The sequence below is a fragment of the Azolla caroliniana genome, unplaced genomic scaffold (genome assembly GCF_043228905.1).
Source record: "Azolla caroliniana isolate FFs.n. ecotype wild unplaced genomic scaffold, voAzoCaro1.0.p SCAF_385, whole genome shotgun sequence".
Classification (NCBI taxonomy): domain Eukaryota; kingdom Viridiplantae; phylum Streptophyta; class Polypodiopsida; order Salviniales; family Salviniaceae; genus Azolla; species Azolla caroliniana.
The window spans coordinates 1-25,034 of record NW_028230820.1 but is presented as its reverse complement, the minus strand read 5'-3'; the positions used below and the strand labels follow the sequence as shown (position 1 = coordinate 25,034).

Here is a 25,034-nt window from a genome sequence, read left to right as displayed (position 1 = left end):
AGACACTGTAGCTCGGAGAAAACAGATTGGTATTCGTGGGCGCTAACAAAAGCCATTGTAAAGAAAAAGGATAAGAGGATGAGGGAAACCAAAAGAAAAACTAGAGAGGGAAAATTGGTTGAAACTGTCAGGAATAGTACTAAAACAAAGAGAGAATTAGTACTAGAGAAGGGAAGTACTATTAGTACTAAGAGGACGGGACTGCGTAAGACTCCCGAGAGAGAGAAAGAGAGAAGAGGAGAGAGAGAGACATGGCAAGGACGAGAGAGAGAGGATGAGAGAGAGAGAGATGATGATAACAGATGATATATTATGTGAAGAGTAAGTACAAAAGGGCTATGAGGCTTAAGACCGGCGTTGAACCAATTTGGTTCAAAATAATGCCTAGTTCCTTCTTTTATAGTGTTCTCAGGAGTAATCCTGAAGCTTATAGAATGTTCTAGAGAAATCTGGAATATACATTAATTTCTTATAATAAAACTTAAATGAAAATAATGTCCTACGTATTACAATAGATGGTATAATGGTCAAGAGCTCGACCCATATAACATAAGGTCATGGGTTTGAGTCTTGCCATATCATGACACTAACCATGTTAACTTCTTTAATGTGACTAAGAGCATCTGCAATGGTGTTCATAGAACCCTTGGAATACCGTATGGAAAAATCAAAATCTTGCATAAGGTCAGCTCAATGGCCTTTAACACCAACAAGATCCGGCTCGTCACAAAAATACCTAAAGGATTGATGGTTCGTTGTAACCACAAATTGATTTCCATAGAGATAATGCCTCTATGTTTTTAGTCCATGTATTACCGCGAACAACTCTTTCTCTTGAACCGAATACAGAGATTGAGTAGCATCAAGCCTTTTACTTTTAAAAGTGATAGGGTGACCGCCTTGATAAAGGACAACACCAATAGCATAATCATTAGCATTGGTTTCAATTGAGAAAGGCTTGGAAGGGTCCGGTAATAGAAGAGTGGGAGCTTGACACACATGCTCTTTGAGTGTCTCAAATGATGTGCCAAGTTTTTCATTCCAGGAAATTGGTTTGACAGACTTGCGTGGATGACCTTTTAAAAGGCCAGTTAATGGTGTACTCAATTTGGAATAGTTACGAATTGATTTTCGTAAAAATCCAACAAATCCTAAGAATGATCGAAATTCACGAATATTACGAGGAATGGGCCATAGTTTAACCTTTTCAATACAAGAAGGTTCAATTTCAACACCATTTTCTGTAATTTAATGACTTAGGTACACAATAGATTTTTGGAAAAAATCACATTTTGAATTTTTTCATAGAAAGAGTTGTCATGCGACTTTTGCAAAACAAATCAAACATGTTGAACATGATCTTGCAAGGTGCGGCTATATATGAGAATATCATCCAAGAAGACGACAACAAAATCACCAAGTTGATCTCGAAAAACGTCATTCATCACTTGTTGGAATGTGGTTGGAGCATTAGTCAATCCATAAGGCATGAATAAAATCTCATAATGGCCATAGTGCATACGAAACACAGTTTTAGGAATATCGTCCTCGGCAATGCAAATCTGATGATAACCTGTTCGTAAGTCAATTTTTGTAAAATATCGGCCCCATGCAAACAATCAATCAAATCATTGTTGTCCTCCATAAGAGGAAAAACGTAAATAATGCATGATAAAGAGGCGTATTAATTATAATAGAAGCATTGAAGTAACATGTGTAACGGTTCACGCAGGAAGCGTAACCGACTAGGCCCTATGATATAAAGGGCATATGAACATTGTAAAGGGTTAGCCATTTCTGAGCACAGTCGTTTAATATAGTTTTTGTCTTCTCCGAGCTCCGTCTTTTATCTCTGGTCTCTTCTCTGTTGTCTCTGTGTGGTTGTTTAAGCGTAAGTGTGTAAGAGGAGGACATGTGCGTAGTTACGCACATTAGGAGCTCGGTTGTAGCTGTCTCTAGTTTTACGCCTTTGGTAAACACGCTCTAACGATATAAGTCAATACGTTCCACGCGCTATGCAAGATCCTACCCTTGCACCATGATCACCTTGATACCTACCCCGAAGGAGTGAGGGTAGGCTGTGTTCCTAACCGGCAACAATCATTGGCACGAGGTAACATATATGAATTTTTTATTGTCATTTTATTCAAATGGAGATAATTGATACACATTCGCCATGAACCTTCCTTCTTCTTACCTAATAGAACTGGCACAACCCAAGGTGATTTACTATACCTAATGTGGCCCATACTCAAGTATTCCTTAAGTTGTTTAGTGATCTCATTGTCTTCTAATCGACTAAGTCGATAAGGTGGAATGGTCACAGGAGCAGCACTCAGGATGAGTTCAATCTGATGTTCCATATTACGTTTTGGTGGTAACGTAAGCCACAATTCATTAGGAAACACGTCTTGGAAATCAGCTAAAATAGAGTCGAGTAATTGTCGTTCATAATGTGGTAATTGTTTAGCGTCAATATTAAAATAATAAAATTGAAGCTCGGGATCAATTACACACGAATAAATTGATGAACTAGAATAATCACTTATAGATTTATAAGACACAAGTGAATGAGAAGGAATTTTGGAACATTGAATAAAATGTTTACAATTATTAAGTTCAAATGTGATTGAGTGATTAACCCAATCAATGGACAAAGAAGGGTTTTTATTAAAAAACCAAGGGTATTCTAAAATGATATTTGCGGATTGTAGTTTCACAACATGAAAGTCAAGCTTCTCCAGATAGGTATCTATTTGAATTGGCAGTTGACAAACAATGCCATTGATGTATTGAACGCCTCCATTTGCCATGTGAACTTGATAGATATGATCACTTGCTTTTATGTGGAGTTGCATTTGCTGCACCAAGTGATCATTAAGAAAATTGTGAGAACTACCAGAATCAAACAAGAAATGTGCTTGTGTTCCATTGATATACCCGACTGCTCGGAGTAAATCATTAGGTCCAAGTAAATGTGAAGGAAAAGTGCATTCACATGAACTTAGTGGTTGGTATGACCTTCAATAACATCAAAAGACTCACTTGTGTGACTCGTAGATTTGTCTTGAGGAGGGAGGGGTGTTCATTGACTTCCTTTCAAGACGACAACATCTATCCTTTGTGTGGCTCTGCTTCTTGCCATATGCATAGAAGAGGTTCGGTTTCTTTGAGTCACGGTCAAGAGTGTCACTGGATTGCTTACGTTTCCCAATGAACTTGACATTTTGAGTTTTTGCAAACTCAGGTTTATCGTGGTCTTTCTTGGAAGTCCTATGGTACCGAAGTAAAATGTTGACGGCTTCCTCGAAAGTCATGGGGTCCTTGTCATGGAAAATCCAATGGTAATCCCCATTGGGAATACCATTCAAAAAACAAGCGACAAACCATTTCCTACCCGTAAGTCCCGATTTTTGGATCTAGGTTCGAGCATGATGCACAAAATCCTCGAGAGAGGTAAATGGCTTGCTCGACAACGTGAGCCAGTTTTGCGCTTGTTCGGTTTGAGAAGGTGACTGCAAGAACAGTTTCTTAAAAACATCGACAAAACCTTCCCAAGTGGTGGGTAAGTTCTTTGCAGTCCTTAGGCCGTGCCACCAAGCAGTAGCTCAATAACCTTCCTCACAACCGACATAACCAATTTTTACAGCATCGGGCTTGGGATGGAGATCAAAGTGAGACTCCCAACGACCAAGCCAAGTGTTACTGGCCTCCTTGGTTCTTTCTTTCTTATCTCCCTTGAATCTGGCCTCCTCGGTTCTTTCTTTCTTATCTTCCTTGAATGGCATGACTATGAAAGAAGGTTCACCTTCTTTCTTGGACTCAATAGTCAATTCTTGGAATTTCTTTTCCAAAGCCATATTCTTGGCCTCATTCTAGCCAATTGATTCAAGGTAGTAGTGAGCAATTTCTCAATAGTGATCTCAGGTTGTATGCGAGATGCGGATTGGACTTGAGAGGTCTCTATCAGAGGGATCGCTCCAATAGTGTTCAAAATTTATTCCATGATGCAAGTTGCGTGTACACAAGTTGCGAGGTTCAGAAAATACACAAGCAAAATGAATGCTTGAAATTTTGATTGGAAGAACCTTAGCCAAGAAAGCATCTCATGTCCTTACCCCTCTGGAAATATGAGATGTGATTCAAGATCTAATAACTATGGTAACACTATGGTGTTTTAAAAACCATGGGGGAAAACATACCAAAGATGTCTTTCTCGGATCTCTTTCTTGAATACTCATGGCGGCTTCCCTAGGCTCAACCTTGGTTCTAGCATCAATGTAATTTCCTAGTTAGCCTTATATTAAAATGCCAACTCAACATGTATTGATATGGTCAAGAAAGTGTAAATTACGTGTAAAAACAAGTGCACTCGCAAGTAATATTCTAGTCTTGCGAGTAGCAAGCAAATGTTATGAAAAAAAAGAGAAAACTAAGCCACTACCTATAAGCGTCAAGAAGTGACGAAAACAAGGTTCAAAAAACCATGCGTTGTCTACTACAAAAAATTGCCACAAATAAATGGATGGTGTGAGGTATGCACATATCCATCCCTATCATGGCGGCTTCCCGAGGCTCAGCCATGGTTCTAGCATCAATGTAATTTCCTAGTTAGCCTTATATTAAAATGCAACCTCAACATGTATTGATATGGTCGAGAAAGTGTATTATATGCAAAAACAAGTGCACTCGCAAGTAATATTTTAGTCTTGCGAGTAGCAAGCAAATGTTATGAAAAAAGAAAGAAAAATAAGTCACTACCTATTAGCGTCAAGAAGTGACAAAAACAAGGTTCAGAAAACCATGTGTTGTCTACTAAAAATAATTGTCACAAATAAATGAAGTTCAGATCGTTGCCTGCCACAACCGGTTGTACGTGTGCGGAATACTAGTCAATCTAATGGAAAGGAAAAACAGAATACAAAAACTGAGAATGACACAGATTTTAATGTGGAAACCCGAACTGGGAAAAAACCACGTGGAGTCCACAAACTCCGAAACAGAACACTATGAGAGAAAGGAATACAATCAGAGATCTAAGAGGAAACGACCTTGAGATCCTGTTTAACCAACATGCGGCTATGGAGCTCCCACGCTTCAACTCACACTCGTTCACTCTCATAGTTACAGAGGCAACAACCTCGTCAACAATAACTTTACAATAACGCACTTATCTAACATGATTGCCCTAAGTACTTACATACTAATGTAACCTTTCGACTATTTAAAAGTTTAGCCTTCCGTGTTGGTTATCTCCATGATTTCTGGTTTCTTCTTACTTCCCATCTAGAGGGACCTGTTTCCTAACAAACTCCCCCTTCACTCCGGCATGGGATGTCTTACTACTTCGATCCGCTTCCGACATGCATCCAGCTTGTCGGGTATCAGTACTTTGGTCAACATATCTGACCCGTTCTCGGCCGTGTGGATCTTCGTCAGCATGAACTCTCGATCTTCTACTCGCTCCCGGATCTAGTATACCTTCGTTGGATGTGCTTCGCCCTAGAATGGTACGTTGCGATCTTAGCAGGGTGGATGGCACTTTGACTGTCACAATAGAGCCAATATTCATCTTGCCAGATACCGAGCTCTCCGATGAAGTCCTTCATCCATAAGATTTCCTTGACGGCTTCAACAACCGCCATGTACTCCGCCTCCGTGGTTGACAACGCAACCGTCTTCTATAGCCTGGACTGCCACGAAACAGTTGCCCCTGCATATGTCATTACATACCCAGATGTAGACCGGCAGGTATCCACATAAGCCGACATATCCGAATCGGTAAAACCGTCAAGTTGAGGTTTACCGGAGCCGAATCAGAGACACATATTCGAAGTGCCCTTCAAGTACCGGAGTATCTATTTGACCGCGTTCCAATGATCCTTGCCGGGATTGCTCATAAACCGACTCACCACTCCGATTGCGTATCCACTATCCGGTCGAGTACACACCATTGCGTACATTAAGCTCCCGACGGCAGAGGCATATGGAACCTTCATCATATCCGCCTTCTCTGCTTTCGTCTTCGGGCTTTGCTTACCGGATAATCTGTAGTTTGCCAGGAGTGTCGATCCGACCGGTTTCGCTTCTAACATGTTGAACCGGTGAAGCACCTTTGTCACATATTTCTCCTGTGACAACCCCAATTGCTTCTTTGACCGGTCCTGGATGATGTGCATCCCCAATACCTGTCTTTCTGGGCCCAAGTCTTTCATTGAGAAAGTTCGATTGAGAGCCTTCTTCAGCATCCGTATTTTGTCTTGGTCCCGTCCGACGATCAACATGTCGTCCATGTATAGAAGGAGTATCAGGAAGTCGCCTCCTTCGAACTTCTTCAGAAACATGCAGTGATCGGTTTGCGTTTTGTGATACCCTTGGTCAGTCATGAAGGAGTCGAACTTCCGGTACCATTGTCTGGGAGCCTGCTTCAGTCCGTACATGCTCTTCTTCAACCGGCAAACCAGGTGCTCCTTCCCTTTCTCCACGAATCCTTCCGGTTGCTGCATGTAGATCTCCTCTTCGAGGTCACCATGAAGGAATGCCGTCTTCACGTCCAGCTGCTCTACCTCGAGGTCCATGCTTGCCGCTATACTCAGCACCGTCCGGATGGAAGTTATCTTTACTAACGGGGAAAATATCTTGTCGAAGTCCACGCCCTTCTTTTGCTGGAACCCCTTCAACACGATCCTAGCTTTGCATCTCGGGGGGTTGTCGTCATCTCCCGGTTTCAACTTGTACACCCACTTGTTTCGAAGTTCCAGCTTTCCTTTTGGCAACTCCACCAATTCGTACATATGGTTCTCATGCAAGGAATCCATCTCATCCTGCATGGCACTTAACCATTTGCGGCTATGGGCGTCACTTTTAGCTTCCTCGAAGCTTTCTGGCTCCCCCTCATCGGTTAGCAACACGTGCTCTGGATCCGGAAATCTCCACGGGGGCCTTCTCTCTCTGAGAGGATATCTGCGTCCTTGGGCTTCGGTAACCGGCTACTATGTTTTCTCTTCATCCGAATCCGATATGGGGTCTTGTCCGGTTTCGGTTTCACCTATTCCTTCTTCTTCGGCCGGTTTTGTCTCCTCACCGTCACCGGCCGGTTCATCGAGGGCTAATTGGCTTCTTGCCGGTTGGAACTGCATTTCATCAAATTGAAAATTTTCCTTACCGGTCGACTCGGAGTTCATTATCTTCTTCTCCGACTCCCAGTCAACGAGCGTCTTGTCCTCCATGAAGATAATATCTCGACTCCGGAATACTTTCTAGTCGATAGGGTTCCACACTTGGTAACCGAACTCATCGTCGCCGTAACCGAGGAATATGCATGGCCGGGTCTTCGGATCTAACTTTCCTCTACGGTCTTTAGCTACATGCACGTATGCAAGACACCCGAATACCTTCAGATGCCGGTAGGACACTTCCTTACCGGTCCAGACTCTCTGCGGCGTGTCTCCATCCAAGGGTACTGAGGGTGATCTATTTATCACATATGTCGCCGTTGATAGTGCCTCAAGCCAAAATGTCTTGGGTTCATACTCCGGACCCTCTCCATTATGGTCTAGTTCATCCTCTTGGCCAACCCGTTTAGTTCCGGCGTCTTCGGCATGGTAAATTCGAGCCGGATTCCCTTCGAGCGGCAGTACTCCTTGAATTGCCCCTGGTATTCTCCTCCGTTATCTACTCGAACCGCCTTCAGCTTCTGGCCGGTGTCTCTTTCCACTCTTGCGTGGAGCTCTTTGAAGACGGACAACACCTGATCCTTCGTCTTCAATGGTGTGACCCACAACTTTCGGCTGTGGTCATCTATGAATGTCACGAAGTACTGCGATTTGGCATGTGACTTCGTGTCCACTTGACACACATCAGTATGCACCAACTCTAGTGGTGCATTACGTCTGATTGGTGGACTCGATCTGACACGAACCGCACGCTCCCTATATGCAACGCTCGGCCACAACTGAGCTTAGAATCATACACAGAAAACGGGAAATGAAACGCACGACACAAAGAAGAGAAGAGTACATAAGATGTTTATGTGGAAAACCCAACCTAGGGAAAAACCACGGCAGCCCACAGGCTACAAACTATCACTATGCTAGAATGAACAACAGTGAGTTCACGGAGGCAATGACCTCGTGTTCACGATCTTCGCCACAGGCGGCGGTTACAACAGAGGCAACGACCTCTTCCTCTCTCTCTCTCTCTCTCTCTCTCTCTCTCTCTCTCTCTCTGTACACAGTTACGCGATCTGATCTCGCGCAGACAACAATGAAATACTAAAAGTTTGCCCTAAGTCATACTTATACTGATATGACTTTTCAGCTATTTAAAAATATAGCCTCTATGGACTCTCAGAAACATATTTACGAATATGTCTCTTCATCCGGTGAGCACTCCTCACCGGGTCTTCACCATCCGGCTCTCCGTAGCCGAGTACTCCTCATCCGGTTCCGGCCTCGGCCTAGTTTGTTCATCAACACTGTTCTCCTCCCTTCCCATCCGGAGGGACTTGTCTCCCAACAAACTCCCCCTTCACTCCGGCATGTTGTGTCTTACTAGTCTGATCCTCTTCCGGCATGCGTCCAGCTTGTCGGTTGTCAGCACTTTGGTTAGCATATCTGACCCGTTCTCGGCCGTGTGGATCTTCGTCAGTGAAAACTCCTGGTCATCTACTCTTTCTCGGATCCAATGATATATTCGCTAGATATGCTTCGTCCGGGAATGGTAGGCCGCATTCTTAGCAAGATGGATGGCACTTTGACTGTCGCAATAGAGTCGGTATTCATCTTGCCGGATACCGAGCTCTCCGATGAAGTCCTTCATCCATAATATTTCCTTGCCGGCTTCCACAACCGCCATGTACTCCGCCTCCGTGGTTGACAATGCAACCATCTTCTGCAGCCTCGACTGCCACGAGACAGCTCCCCCTGCATATGTCATTACATACCCGGATGTAGACCGGCTGGTATCCACATCAGCCGACATGTCCGAATCGGTGAAACCGTCAAGTTGAGGTTTTCCGGAGCCGAATCGGAGACACATATTTGAAGTGCCCTTCAAATACTAGAGTATCCATTTGACCGCGTTCCAGTGCTCCTTGCCGGGATTGCTCATAAACCATTTCACCACTCCGACTGCGTATCCTATATCCGGTTGGGTACACACCATTGCGTACATCAAGCTCCCGACGGCAGAGGCATATGGAATCTTCATCATATCCGCCTTCTCTGCTTTCGTCTTCGGGCTTTGCTTACCGGATAACCTGTAGTTTGCCGTAAGTGTCGATCCAACCGGTTTCACTTCCGACATGTTGAACCGGTGAAGCATCTTTGTCACGTACTTCTCCTGTGACAGCCATAATTGCTTCACTGACCGGTTCCGGATAATGTGCATCCCCAGCATCTGCCTTGCCGGACCCAAGTCTTTCATTGAGAAGGTCCGTTGGAGTGCCTTCTTCAGCATCCGTATTTTGACTTGGTCTCGTCCGACAATCAACATGTCGTCCACGTACAGAAGGAGTATCAGGAAGTCGCCTCCTTCGAACTACTTCACAAACACGCAGTGATCGGCCTGTGTCTTGTGGTACCCTTGATCAGTCATGAAGGAGTCGAACTTCCGGTACCATTGCTGGGGGGCTTGCTTCAACCCGTAGAGGCTCTTCTTCAACCGGCATACCAAGTGCTCCCCTTTCTCCATGAATCCTTCCAGTTGCTGCATGTAGATCTCCTCTTCGAGGTCGCCGTGAAGGAATGTCGTCTTCACCTCCAGCTGCTCTACCTCAAGGTCCATGCTTGCCGCTATACTCAGCACCATCCGGATGGAGGTCATCTTTACAACCGGGGCAAATATCTCGTCGAAGTCCATGCCCTTCTTCTGCTGGAACCCCTTCACCACGATCCTGGCTTTGTATCTCGGGGGGTTGCCGGCATCTCCCGGTTTCAACTTGTACACCCACTTGTTTCAGAGTGCCCACTTTCCTTTCAGCAACTCCACCAATTCGTACGTATGGTTCTCATGCAGGGAATCCATCTCATCTTGCATGGCACTTAACCATTTGCGGCTATGGGTGTCATCCTTCGCTTCTTTAAAGCTTTCCGGCTCCCCCTCATCGGTCAGTAGAACATGCTCTGCATCCGGAAATCTCCGGGGCGCCCTTCTCTCTCTGAGAGGATATCTCTGTCTTCGGGCTTCGGTAACCGGCTCCTCCATTTGCTCTTCATCCGAATCTGATTCGGGGTCTTGGCCGGTTCCGGTTTCAGCTTCCTCTACTTCTTCTTCAGCCTATTCAGTATCCTCACCGTAACCGGCTGGTCCCTCGAGTGCTAACCGGTCTCTTGCCAGTTGGGTCTGCTCATCGTAGAGTCGCTCCTTACCGGTCGACTCAGAGTTCATTATCTTCTTCTCCGACTCCCAGTCGGCGAGCGTCTTGTCCTCCATGAAGATAATATCTCGACTCCGGAATACCTTCTTGTCGACTAGGTCCTACACTCAGTAGCCGAACTCATCGTCACCGTAACCGAGGAATATGCATGGCTGGTTCTTTGGATCTAACTTTCCTCTCCGGTCCTTAGCTACATGCATGTACGCGAGACACCCGAACACCTTCAGATGCCGGTAGGATACTTCCTTACCGGTCCACACTCTCTGTGGCGTATCTCTGTCCAAGGGTACTGAGGGTGATCTATTTATCGCATATGTCACCGTCGACAATGCCTCAACCCAAAACTTCTTGGGTAGTTTTGCATGCGCTAGCATACTCCGGACCCTCACCATTATGGTCCGGTTCATCCTCTCGGCCAGTCCGTTTAGTTCCCGTGTCTTCGGCACAGTAAATTCGAGCCGTATTCCCTTCGAGCGACAATACTCCTCGAACTGCCCCCAATATTCACCTCCGTTATCTGCTCGAATCGCCTTCAACTTCCGGCCGGTTTCTCTTTCCACTATCGCGTGGAGCTCTTTGAATACGGATAGCACCTGATCCTTCGTCTTCAACGGTGTGGCGCACAGCTTCCGACTGTGGTCATCAATGAACGTCACGAAGTACTGTGCTCCGGCATGTCACTTCGTGTTTACTTGACACACATCCGTATGCACCTTATCCAGTGGTGCATTACGTCTCATCGGTGGCCTTGGTCGGAAGGAGGTCCGGTTTTGCTTACCGGTCAGACAATCAATGCACTTCTCCAAGTGCACGTTCTTCACTGGAATGAGGTTGTCGTCTGCAAGCCTCTTCATCCCCTTCTCGCTCATATGACACAGCCTCTTGTGCCACAGCTCACCGGCAGTGTCGGATGCCATGTTCACTTCTTCCGGACATAACCGGGCATTCATCAGGTACAGTGTGTTGACCTTCCGGGCCCGAGCCACAATCAGGCTCCCTTTGCTGAACTTCATGACACCGTTCTGGATGCTACCCATGTAGCCTTCATCATCTAGCCGACCGGCTGATATCAGGTTCTGACGAACCTCCGGAACGTGTCGGACATCCTTCAACAGCAACTTGCTTCCGGTTGGTGTTGTCAGCCACACGTCTCCTATGCCGACAATTCGGCATGTACCTTCATTCCCCATCTGGACACAGCCGTGATCACCGGCTGAGTAGAATGAGAAGCATTTCCGGTCTGGGGTAAGGTGGAACGACGCTCCGGAGTCTACCACCCAGGTCGTCTCATCGCCGGCAAGGTTTATCTCATTCTCCTCGGTGATGAGCATCAACTCTTCTTCACTTGCCGTGATTGCCGTCGTTCCCTTCCGGCCCGGCCCCCTCCGGTCTTTACCGTTCCGGTCCGGTATCCGCTTTGAATCGGTACCGTCGGTTTCCTTGTCTTTTCGGAAATGCCGACAGTTCTTTTGGAAGTGTCTCGGCTTGCCGCAATAAAAGCAAGTAGGCCTCCCCCTTGACTTTGATCATGTCCCCCACTTCTCCCGGTTCTGGGGACTATGGTTTCTATGTCTTACGCGTTCCGATTCGGTAAGGAGCGCTTCGGAGTCGGAGCTCGTATTCTTATCTTTCCGACGCGCCTCCTCATCTAGCAAGCTCAGCTTTACTCTTGCTAGGGATAACCGCTTTCCTTCCGGCCCGGCGTTGCCCAAAGTGACAACCAACATCTCCCAGCTATCCGGGAGGGAACCGAGCAGGAGTAGCGCTAGTACCTCATCGACGAGAGGTACTTCCAATGAAGTTGCCTGGTGGATCAGCCCCTGGAAGGCATTCATGTGCTCCGCCATGCTGGAGCCATCTTGGTACTGGAGTCTTACTAGCTTCCGGAATACCGAAACCTGATGAACAACATTTTTGTTCTGAAACATAATGCCGATCTTCTCCCAGAGCTCATGAGCCTTGCTCTCTTCATTGAAGTTGTTGTATAGGCTCATGTCGATGAAGCACCGTATGTACGCCGTTGTCTTCATGTGCATCACCTCCCATATCGTGGCATCGATTTTGTCTGGTCTCTTGTCCCCAAACTGAACCGGCAACCAAAGATCTTTAACCACAAGCATATCCCTCATCTTCGACTTCCATACTGAATAGTTGGAGCCGGTGAGCTTGAACATGCCGCCCAACGATTCGTCTATTTTCTGTGTCGTTTCGCTCTGATACCACTTGACAGGAACCGCACGCTCCTTATACGCAACGCTCAGCCACAACTGAGCTTAGAATCATACACAAAAAACGGGAAATGAAACACACGACACAAAGAAGAGAAGAGTACACAGGATGTTGACGTGAAAAACCCAAACTAGGGAAAAACCACGGCAACCCACAGGCTGCAAACTATCACTATGCTAGAATGTACAACAGTCAGTTCACGGAGGCAACGACCTCATGCTCACGATCTTCGCCATAGGTGGCGGTTACAATAGAGGCAGCGACCTCTTCCTCTCTCTCTTTCTCTCTCTCTGTACACAGTTACGCGCTCGGATCTCGCGCAGACAACAATAAAATACTAAAAGTTTGCCCTAAGTCATACTTATACTAATATGACTTTTCAGCTATTTACAAATATAGCCTCTATGGACTCTCAGAAACATATTTACGAATATGTCTCTTCATCCGGTGAGCACTCCTCACCGGCTCTTCACCATCCGGCTATCCGTAGCTAGGTACTCCTCATCCGGTTCTCACCGGGTCTGCACCATCCGGCTCTCCGTAGCCGGGTACTCCTCATCTGGTTCTCACCGGGTCTGCACCATCCGGCTCTCCGTAGCCAGGTACTCCTTATCTGGTTCTCACCGGGTCTGCACTATCCGGCTCTCCGTAGCCGGGTACTCCTCATCCGGTTCTCACCGGGTCTGCACCATCCAGCTCTCCGTAGCCGGGTACTCCTCATCCGGTTCTCACCGGGTTTGCACCATCCGGCTCTCCGTATCCGGAGGGACCTGTCTCCCAACACGATCGGAAGGAGGTCCGGTTTTGTTTACCGGTCAGACAATCAGTGCACTTCTCCAAGTGCACGTTCTTCACTGGAATGAGGTTGTCGTCTGCAAGCCTCTTCATCCCCTTCTCGTTCATGTGACACAACCTCTTGTGCCACAACTCACCGAAAGTGTCAGATGCCACGTTCACTTCCTCCGGACATAACCGGGCATTCATCAGGTACAAAGTGTTGACTTTCCGGGCCTGAGCCACAATCAGGCTCCCTTTGCTGAACTTCATAACACCGTTCCGGATGCTACCCGTGTAGCCTTCATCATCTAGCCGACCGGCTGATATTAGGTTCAATCGAACCTCCGGAACATGTCGAACATCCTTTAGCAGCATCTTGCATCCGGTTGATGTTGTCAACCACGCATCTCCTAAGCTGACAATTCGGCATGTACCTTCATTCCCCATTCGAACACGGCCGTGGTCACCAGTTGAGTAGGATAAGAAGCATTTTCTATCTGGGGTCAAGTGGAACGACGCTCCGGAATCGAGCACCCAGGTCATCTCGTCGCTGGCAAGGTTCAGCTCACTCTCCTCAGTGATAAGCATTAGCTTCTCTTCGTTTGCTATGATTGCCATCGTTCCTTTCCGGTCCTGCCCTCGCCGATCCGAACCGTTTCGGTCTGATGAATTCTTCGAATCGGTAAATGTTGATAGTTCTTCTGGAAGTGCCCCGACTTCCCGCAGTAGAAGCAAGTAGGCCTCCCTGTTGACTTTGACCGTGTCCCCGATTTTTCCCGGTTCTGGGGACTCCGGTTCCTTTGTCTTCCACGTTCCGATTTAGAAAGGAGCGCTTTTGAGTTGGGGATCGGTTCCTTGTCCTTCCGACGCGCCTCCTCGTTCAGGATGCTTGTCTTCACCGTCTGCAAAGACAAGTTCTCTTATTGGCAGGAGGTGCTGAGAGTAACCACCAAGTTCTCCCAGCTTTCCGGCAACGTACACATCAACATGATTGCTTGCATTACATTATCCAAGGGGAACTTGATCGCTGCAAGTTGATTTACATACCCCATGAATGTGCTTACGTGTTCAACCATGCTCTCGCCGTCTCTGTATTTCAGGTTTACTATTTTCCTCATCAATGAGGTTTTGTTGAGCGCATTCTTCCTCTCATAAAGACCCAACAACTTCTGCCACATCTCGTGGGCATTCGTGTCGTTTGCCACGTGCTGAAGGACACTTACGTTGACACACTGTCGGATAGTGGCCACATCTTTCCTATTTAGAAGCTTCCAATCCGACTCCAATACCCCCTTTGGTATTTCTGATCTATCGATTGGCTCGTACAGGTCTTTTACAATGAGAAGGTCTTCCATCTTAATCTTCCAGTCTGCATAGTTCTGTGAATTTAGAACCATCATACATGGGAAGCCGCTCCCACCTCCTTCCATTTTCTGTGTTGCTCGCTCTGATACCAGTTTGAAGTTCAGATCGTTGCTGGCCACAACCGGTTGTACGTGTGTGGAATAATAGTCAATCTAATGGAAAAGAAAAACAGAATACAGAAATTGAGAATGACACAGATTTTAACGTGGAAACCCGAACTGGGAAAAAACCACGTGGAGTCCACAAACTCCGAAACAAAACACTATGAGAGAAAGGAATACAATCAGAGATCTCAGAGGCAACACACTCGAGATCCTGCTTCGCCAACAGGCGGCTATGGAGCTCCCACGCTTCCACTCACACTCGTTCACTCTCACAGTTACAGAGGCAACAACCTCATCAACAGTAACTTTACAATAATGCACTTATCTAACATGATTGCCCTAAATACTAACATACTAATGTAACCTTTCGACTATTTACAAGTTTAGCCTTCCGTGTTGGCTATCTCCATGATTTCCAAGTTGCTCATCAACACGGTTCTTCTCACTTCCCATCCGGAGGGACCTGTTTCCTAACAATAAATGGATGGTACGAGGTATGCACATATCCATCCTTATCTGGTGGTTGTAATTTGCAGAAGTTGATACAAGTGGTGGTGGTGTTGCGCGCAAAGATGCAGTACTCAACTCTATGAGTAAAACATCAATAGGGGAATTCATGTGGTTTTACTCGAGTTCTAAGGCTCGATAACATAAGTTAAACCTAGATGACTCATTGGAGAAATGGTTCAAAAAGGGGCATGATGCCCACTCACGAAAAAATAGTTTACATGGAAGCGTTACATCATCGGTAAACACACGTAAATACTTTAAACGTGAAAAGTAATGGTAAAAAAGAGAGAGTGAAGTGTGAGTGGGTAGATGAAAATCACAAGAAAATCTTAATAAGAAAGAGGGAAGATAACTTGTGTAATTAATAAATAAGTAGAATAATAATCAATTAGGTGTATGAAACATTAAACATGCCATAAAGTAAGAAACTCTAGGGTAGTTGACATGTACCTCCTCAAGACCACCACATCCTATAGAATCGGCCAAGTGATGGCTCAATAGAGGGTAGAGTGGCATAGGTAAGCGATATACACCTCGTCAAGGCCACAATATCCCATAGAATCGGCCAAATGATGGTGTTAGAACCAAGAATAAAAGATAAAGTGATGGAAGAGGGATATAAGAGAACACGAGAAGAAATGAACGAATGGGTGTATTAAGATAGAGAAAGAAAGAGAATGGATACAAGATATGTAATGAGAGCTAAATACTGGTGTTGATTCGAATTGATTTGAGAATACATGTATGCCCTTATTTATAGGTTCCTATAGAATAACTTTGAGATTTCTATAATGTTCTTTAATGTTCTAGGACATTCTAGAACAACCTAGAATGATCTAGAGTTTTTACAATAATCAATGTAATACAAAAAGTAGCTTTTATCCTCTCATATGACAATAAGCTATCTTAATGGTTGAGGTTTTCAATTATGGATTAGACGGTTTGAGGTTCAAGTCCGGGTGACACCATAATGGTCAATTTGTTCATGACACTATCCCTCCTCCGAGAACGCCGAGTGGAAGTCGGCGTTCACATTGTAGGGCCGGCTTTGTTTGGATAGTGGCGATGGAAGTCGTCGATAAGAGCTTGAGCATTACAAATGTTATCGACAGGTTCCCAAGTGAGATCACTCGAAGGATAGCCAAGCCAATCACCTAGATAATAAAGTTTATTGTGCACAATCTTAGAATCGAGAATAACAACTACCTTGTATTCGGGGCCATCAACCAGTTTGACAGAAGGCGGTGGTGGTACGACACAATTAGGAATTAAAGAGGTGTGGCAAGGTTCTGAAAGAGAGCTATGAACGAAGGCGGTGGTGGTACAACACAATTAGGAATTAAAGAGGTGTGGAAAGGTTCCAAGAGAGAGCTATGAAAGACTGGGTGAAGCCACATATGTGCAGGAAGGTTAAGACGAAATGTTGCATCATTAATCCACGCTATGATGACAAAAAGACCTAAGCGTTGATAATTGAGCTTAACACACAGTCGGGTAGTCTTGATGTGACGACAAAGCAACCATACTCGGTCACCAACCTTAAAAGGAAACCTAAGACAATGCCAAGTGGTCTTATGGTGTGCTTGCGCTTTTTGAAGATGTGAAGATAACTCAAATTGGATTTGTTGTAGTCGGTGGAGGTGATACTCCGCACTAGGGTTTCGTGACACCTCAAGAAGATCCAAGATACACCATCGAGGGTGGTTGCCAGTGTAGGTAAAGAAAGCTGTAACTTTGGTAGAAGAGTATACCGTGTTGTTGTATGCAAACTCGACATGATGTAAAATATTACTCCAATCATCTTGTTGATAACTGATGAAGCATCGAAGATACAATTCGAGCTTTTGATTTGTGCGCTCTATTGGTACGTTAGTTTGTGGATGATAAGTGTCATGATATGGCAAGACTCGAACCCATAACCTTATGGTACATGGGTCTGGGTCGCCTCTTGACCATTAGACTATATGTTGTAATATAAAGGATATTATTTTCATTTAAGTTTTACTATAAAAAATTGATGTATATTCTAGATTTCTCTGGAACATTTTAGAAACTTCAGGAGTACTCCTGAGAACACTATAAAAAGAGGCACAAGGCATTATTTCGAACCAAATCGCGCCAATCTTAAGCCTCCTAGCTACTATTGTATATTCTCTTAACATAATATATATATTTTGTCATCATCATTCTCTCTCTCTCTCTCTCTCTTTCTCACTCACTCACTCTTTCCTTCTCTCGAGAGTTCTACACCTCCCTTAGTACTAGTCCTCGTCTTTTAATGCAAATTCCTTCTCTGTCTCAATACTGTTCTTGACAATACTTCTCTATCTTAGTACTGCTCCTGGTAGTTTGAACCGATTTTGGTCTCCTTCCTTCTCTTCCTTTATCTTCTTACTTCTCCCTCCCTTCATACTAATCTCTTATTCCTCTTTTATCTCATACTATGGCCATTGTTAGCGCTCCAGAATATCAATCCGTTTTTTAGCCGAAGAGAGTTTGTAGGAGATTTTGAGACTTGCCCATAGGTGCTTCCAAAAGTGTGAGATAAATTGAGGAGCTCGATCGCTAATAATATCATTGGGAGACCATGATGGCGAAACACCTCACGCATAATGAGATTTGTAGTTTCTTCATTACTAATGGTCTTTACACATGATACAAAATGTGTCATCTTTGTGAACTGATCCACTACTGTTAAAATACTATCAAAGCCTTTGGAAGGTAGCAGATTGAAATCCATAGAAATAGACTGCCATGGCTTGCTGGGAGGTGGTAATGGTTGTAGTAAGCCATAAGGATGATGCCTAGGTATTTTGGCACGATAGCAGGTGTCACATGTGCGAACGTAATCTTCGACAAATTTTTGCAAGTGAGGCCACCAAAATGAATGTTTCACCAACTCAATGGTCTTGGCAATACCAAAATGTCCAGCCAGGGGGGCATCATGACAATGTTCTAACACTTGAAGTCAGGGTGATTCGTTAGGGACGTAAAGGAGATTGTTGTAGAAGAGTAAGCTATCTTGCCACTTGAAGTCCTGATAATGTTGAGATGACCCTTGCAATGTGGAGCACGATGGACGACTTGAACCAATGTGGGATAAGACATCCTTAGCGAAATCATCAGAGTGAACTTGTTGCCGAATAGTGTCAAGAAGGCTAGAATCAAGTGGCGTGGCATAAATTGCTGTTGCCTGTAACTTTGATGGCCCAAGGAGAATCTGATTTTGATAGTCAAAGGCCGCATATCCAAGTCGAAGAGCTAGATATGAACGCTGAGACAAAGCATCTACTTTCCCTTGTTGTTTTCAAGGGCGAAAAATGATCTTGAAATCGAAACACGTTAGAAATTGGGCCCACCGAACTTGTCGTCTACTTAATACTCACGCTGTTTGAAAATATGTGAGATTTTTGTGATCACTATAAATGAGAATCTGATGAGACGATCCTTCTAGAAAATGACGCCATTGCTCGAATGAGTCAACCACAGCTAGTAACTCCTTGTCATGCACCTCATAGTTTATCTCCGAAACGGTAAATTTTCTCGAGTGAAACACGACTAGATGAGCCTACCTGTCCTTGGCTGGTTGCGATAGGATACACCCCAATCCGAAGTCTGACACATCCGCCTCAATAGTAAATGGCTTTTCGGGATCAATATGCGCTAGGGTAAGTGTTGATGTGAAAGCCTCTTTCAGCAAAGTAAAAACCTTGTCTGCTTCGATACTCCAAAAAAATGCTTGATTTTTCTTGGTGAGTTGGGTGAGGGGCAACACAATGCTTGAATAATTACGTATGAATTTGTGATAGAATTTCGCAAATCTGAGGAAACACCAGACGTCCTAAACTGAGCATGGGGGTTTCCATTCCAATATTGTTTGGACTTTTTCCGGATCTATGAAAATACCCTTGGATGAAATAGTGTATCCCAAAAATTCGATTTGTTTGCAATCAAAACTGCATTTCTCAAGTTTTGGCATAAAGACCATACTTTCTTAGGCGTTCAAGTACTTTCCGCACATGTATATCATGCTCTTGTGTTTTAGAGTAAATCAACAGATCATCTAGGTAGATGATGAGAAAGATATCCAAGAAATCCCGGAAAATGTCATTTGCCATATGTTGAAATACTGCGGGTGCATTTGTGAGCTCGAAAGGCATGACTGTATACACAAAATGACCATACCGAGTACGAAATGCAGTTTTCCACTCATCTCCCGGTTGAATTCGAACAAGATTATATGCACCCCTTAGATCAATTTTGATAAAATACTTTGCCCCACCAATGCATTCTAAGAGACTGGAGATTAACTGTAGAGCATACCTATTCCTTATGGTGACTTTATTTAAGCCTTGATAGTCCACAACCAAACGAAGGGAGTTGCCATCCTTTTTCTTCACAAAAAAGATAGGAGCACCAGTTGGAGACTTTGAATGTCGAATAAACCAATGTGCAAAATTTTCCTCGATGTATTCTCGAAGAACCTCAAGCTCAGTGGATGATAAATTGTAAATCGAACCCCACGGTGGCTCTTTTCCTAGTTGGAGATCAATAGGCTAGTCGTACGACCGATGCTTTGGAAGAACACTAGCTTTGACTTTGTCAAAAACATCAACATAGTCTTGATATTTTATGGGAATTTGGATGTCTAAATTCCCTTGAGTGTCACTAGAAGGTGTCATTGATACTGCAAATAAGAAAAGGTCCTCCTTGCCTCCAGCTTAGCGCAATTGTTGCAATGTGATGGCTGAAATTTGATGAAAAGGAGATGGTGCATTGGTAGAGGGTCAGAGCATGCTACAGTGTACCAACTTTTGGCCAAAACTTTAGATTCCATGTGGAGGAAAAACTTAAAAAAGTAAAAGTAAATCCAATATTTGGGTTTAAAAAGTTGATCACTTGTGTGAAAATTAAAAGTCACATTCAATGAAAATAGATTTCAAATATGAAAAAACATCACTTGTGTAAAATCCTAGGTAATGTTGTACGGAGGTCTTAACTATATAAGATCTCTAGTAGTTAGTCAATCATGAAGATAGTTAGTCAGTGTCTCTTCCACTTTGTCTCTCTATCTCTCTTGGCTCGAAGGTTTATCTCGAACTATCAATTAGTCTCTCTCTCTCTACACTCGGTGATTCCCTAGGTTCGTACCTCCTCTCTCTATCACTCTTTCCTTCCCCCTTCTACTCGTTCACGTTCTCAGAAGTGTGGTTTTCTCACCGTGTTCCCTTCGCATCGGTCTCTGCTCTACTGGTCGTGTTCCCTCTACCTCCAAGTGTTCCCTCTACCTGGTGTGTTCCCTCTAGTACCTAGTTCCCTCTACTTGGTGTGTTCCCTCTACCTGGTACATGTTCTATTGTATGTTTGATTCTATCTGTTTTTATCATTTAGGGTTTGGTTGTTGTTGTTGTTATCCCTTGATCATTTGAGTGCTTTGTAAATGCATATGCCTGAATTTGAGAGTCTTGTACATGCTTATGTCATTTTCTATAGGTGCTTGAATTTTGTAAATCTGCAACCATAACGATGTTTGGGACATGTTTATCTGTATATTTGATTCTATATGTTATTATCATTTAGGGTTTTGTTGTTGTTGTTCTCCCTTGATCATTTCAGAGTTTTGTACATGCATATGCTTGAATTTGAGAGTCGGTCAACATGCTTATGTCATTTTCTATAGGTGCTTGAATTTTGTACAACCCCAACCTTAATGACATTTGGTACATGTTCTATTGTATGTTTGGTTCTATGTGTTATTGTCATTTAGGGTTCTTGAATTTTGTACATGTTGATATATTGAAAGAGGGTTCTTGTTAAATGATCTTGATCTTGTACTTGTTCTTGTCATCCTTATTATTCTTGTTTTCCTACCTGATTTAGAACTATTATGATGCATGTATATATGTTGTGTATTGGGAGTTAACATTATGTTTCATATCCAACATCTCCTTGAATTGTATATTATTTAATATTGTTTACTATTGTTGTGCATGATTTACTATTATTTACCATTGTTGTGCATGTGAGGTGAAGAAGAGAGACAAGATTCTAATGACAAGGAAGACACCCACGAAGAAGAAAATGGTCAAAGAAAATGTCAACACACCATGCAAAGAAAAAAAAAGGACCCCCATCAAAGAAAGTAAGATGACCCCCACTAGAGGGAGGTCAAAGTTTTCAACAACTCGGGGCAAGAAGATTCACTCAAACATCCTTCGAGGTACAAAATTAGGATGAGGTTATTTCCTTCCTACACGACTTGACACTTATGAAGACGTAGACATGTGGATGATGAAAACTTGGGGCTCATCACAACCCGAGATAAGGAGAGTTTCCACCTCACTCAATTGAAGAAGGATTATATCACTGAACTAAAGTCACGATATGAACAAGTTTATGATATGAAACATATCCTAAACAATGAGGTAGGATTTGTCTTTGCACGTGCATTTTCATGTGAACTCCATGGTGGCATTGAAGTTGATTGGGAAGATTTTGCTCATCATCGATCATCACATTATAGAGGGTCCTTAAGTACCAACACTACAATGAAGTCTGAGGGTACCTCTCATATTGAAATCCCAACTCAGACATCTGTGTTGACTCAACAAATTGTAAAACAGAAAGTGACACTGACAAAAAAACATGAAGAACGATTATTGTGTTGTATAGCTTCCATGCAAACAAAAATGCAAGCACTGTTGGCCGATTTGGAAGAAGTTTCATCTGGTGAGATGGCAGCAGAGAAACAATTCACATCTATGTCGAATACATACGAATGGATTGCATCAACAATCCAAAATTCTGAAAGCGATGTGTTAAAAGAGGAGTTGAAGAAGGAGCTCACAACTATGGGTACTCATCTGGAAGCATAGAAGAAAGATATAAAGACATGGCGGTCTTCTTGTTATGAAATTGATAAGCAATTATCAACCTTAAAGCTACATTCAGAGAACCTAACATGTTTGATTAATGGTCTAAAAGAAAAACGTTTAGACACTCTGTGTCCAGATGTAGTTGAGCACCCCGCTTGCATGGAAAGTACAATTACAAACATTACTATATCATGGTAATGGTTTATGTTTCTGTACGAAAATAACGCTCGGCAACAACCAAGTCTTCAACAAGGAATAGAAGAGAACAAACTAAAACTAAGATGACACAGGATGTTTACGTGGAAAACCCTAAACGGGAAAAACCACGGGAGCCCACGGACTCCAACTATCATTATGAGAGGAGGAATACAAAGTGAGACTCAGAGGCAACGACCCCGAGCTCTATGTCTTCGCCAATGGCAGTTACAAACAGAAAACTAGTTCTGTATCTCTCTCACTCTCACTCACTCTCTGTATACTACAACTCTACGGCCACTCACAAGAATCACATCACTCTTAAAGTGATTGCCCTAAGTCATATTTATACTTATATATGAAATTTGGGCTATTTACAAATATAGCCTCGATGGGCTCACTATGAAACATATTTACACATATGTCCTTTGATCCGGTTTGCATCGGATCCATCCAGATTCACTCGATCCGGTTTTCGGGTTTCATCCGGAACCTTTCCGGATCTAGTTCCTTCAACCGGCTCCTCCGGTTCTCGTCCAGATCCCATCCGGAGGGACCGAATTCCTAACAAACTCCCCCTTCACTCTGGCATGGGATTTCTCGTTAATCCGATCCGTTTCCGGCACATGTCCAGTTTGTTAGCTTACAACACCTTGGTCAGCATATCTGATCCAGTCTCCTTGGTGTGAATCTTCATCAGCACGAAGTCTTGATCTTCTACTCTCTCTCGGATCCAATGATACCTCTGCTGGATGTACTTCGTCCGGGAATGGTAGGTCACATTCTTCGCAAGGTGGATGACACTTTGACTATTGTAGATGAGCCGGAATTCCTCCTGCCGGATCCCTAGCTCTCTGATGAAGTCCTTCATCCAGATTATCTCCTTGCCTGCTTCCACAATTGCCATGTACCCCACTTCCATTGTCGATAGTGCCATAGACTTCTGCAGCCCCGACTGCCACAATACGGCTCCCCCTGCATAAGTCATGACATATCCGGATGTAGACTGGTTGGTATCCGCATCAACCGACATATCTGAATCTGTGAATTCGTCAAGTTGGGGTTTACCGGAGCCAAACTGGAGACACATACTCGAGGTTCCTTTCAGATATTGGAGTATCCACTTGACCGCGTTCCAGTGCTCTCTTCCCGGATTGCTCATGAACTGGCTGACTACTCCGACAACATATACAATATCCGGCCAGGTGCACACCATTGCGTACATTAAGCTTCCGACAATAGAGGCATATGGTATCTTCGTCATATTTGACTTCTCTACCTTTGTCTTTGGGCTCTGGTTTCTGGAAAACTTGCAATTTGCCGGAAGTGTCGATCCGACCGGTTTCGCTTCCAACATGTTGAACCTTTGAAGCACTTTTGTCACGTACTTTTCTTGTGATAACCACAATAGCTTCTTCTTCTGGTCCCAGATGATGTGCATCCCTAAGATTTGTCTTGCCGCACCCAAATCTTTCATGGAGAAGGTCCGGTTCAAGGCCTTCTTCAGCATCCCGATTTTGGTTCGGTTCGGTCTGACGATCAACATGTCATCCACGTGAAGAAGGAGTATCACGAAATCTTCTTCGTCGAATTTCTTCACAAACATGCAGTGACAGGCTTGCATTTTGTGGTACCCTTGATCCATCATGAAGGAGTCAAACTTCCAGTACCATTGTCGGGGAGCTTGCTTCAAGCCGGATAGGCTCTTCTTCAACCGATAAACCAGGTGCTCCTTCCCTCTCTCCACAAATCCTTCCGGTTGCTGCATGTAGATTTCTTCTTCGAGGTCACCATGGAGGAATACCGTTTTGACATCTAGTTGCTCTACCTCGAGGTTCATGCTTGCCGCTATGCTCAACACCATCTAGATGGAAGTCATCTTAACTACTAGGGGAAAGATCTCGTCGAAATCCACTCCTTTCTTCTGGTGGAACCCCTTCACCACAATCCGGGCTTTGTAGCTTGGTGGATTTCCTGTTTTAGCTTGTACACCCACTTGTGCCGGAGTGCCCTCTTTCCTTTCGACAACTCCATCAATTCGTATGTGTGGTTCTCATGTAGGGAATCCATCTCGTTCGGCATGGCACTCAACCACTTGCGACTGTGGGTGTCTTTCATTGCTTCTTCGAAGCTTTTCGTCTACTCCTCATAGTTCACAATACGTGCTCTGCATCTGGAAATCTCCGAGGGGCTCTTCTCTCTCTGAGAGGGTATCTCCGTCCTTGCTTTTTGACTACCGGTTCCTCCGTTTGTTCCTCATCCTCCTCCAATTCAAGATCTTGTACGGTTCCAGTGTCTTCTTCTTCTTCGGTCGGTTCGGTTTCTACTCCGAATCCATCCGGTTCTTCGAGTGTCATCCGGCTTCCGGTCGGAAGGATCCTCAGCTTCTTCAACTGATCTTTGCCTGGCGACCTGGAATTCATTATCTTTTTCTCTGACTCCTAGTCGACAATGGTCTTATCCTCCATGAAGATAATATCACGACTCCAGAATACCTTCTTGTCGACCAGATCCCACACTCGGTAACCGAACTCATCATCACCATATCCAAGGAATATGCATGGCATGGACTTTGGATCTAGCTTTGCTCTCTTGTCATTT

The 25,034-nt window shown here is 44.3% G+C and overlaps 1 protein-coding gene across 1 annotated transcript; it reads right to left on the bottom strand.

Annotated features, from left to right (window-relative positions):
- Positions 1–792: 792 nt before the first annotated feature.
- LOC147848342 (uncharacterized) lies at positions 793–20,902 on the bottom strand. Its single transcript, XM_087338468.1, has 4 exons — positions 20,814–20,902; positions 2,837–3,021; positions 2,198–2,428; positions 793–899 (listed from the first exon to the last, which is right to left on the bottom strand). Exons 1-4 carry the CDS (start codon positions 20,900–20,902, stop codon positions 793–795), a joined length of 612 nt encoding a protein of 203 aa, XP_087194594.1.
- Between the last annotated feature and the right edge of the window lie 4,132 nt (positions 20,903–25,034).

Excerpts from the sequence above, each read along its gene's own strand:
- LOC147848342 (XM_087338468.1), bottom strand. The coding sequence starts at position 20,902 with ATGTCCCAAACATCGTTATGGTTGCAGATTTACAAAATTCAAGCACCT. Across the intron at positions 3,022-20,813 it reads TACAAGACTCTCAAATTCAG|GTCATACCAACCACTAAGTT; the intron begins GCATATGCATTT and ends ATGTTATTGAAG. Across the intron at positions 2,429-2,836 it reads GCAACTCCACATAAAAGCAA|TTTTAGCTGATTTCCAAGAC; the intron begins GTGATCATATCT and ends TACTCGACTCTA.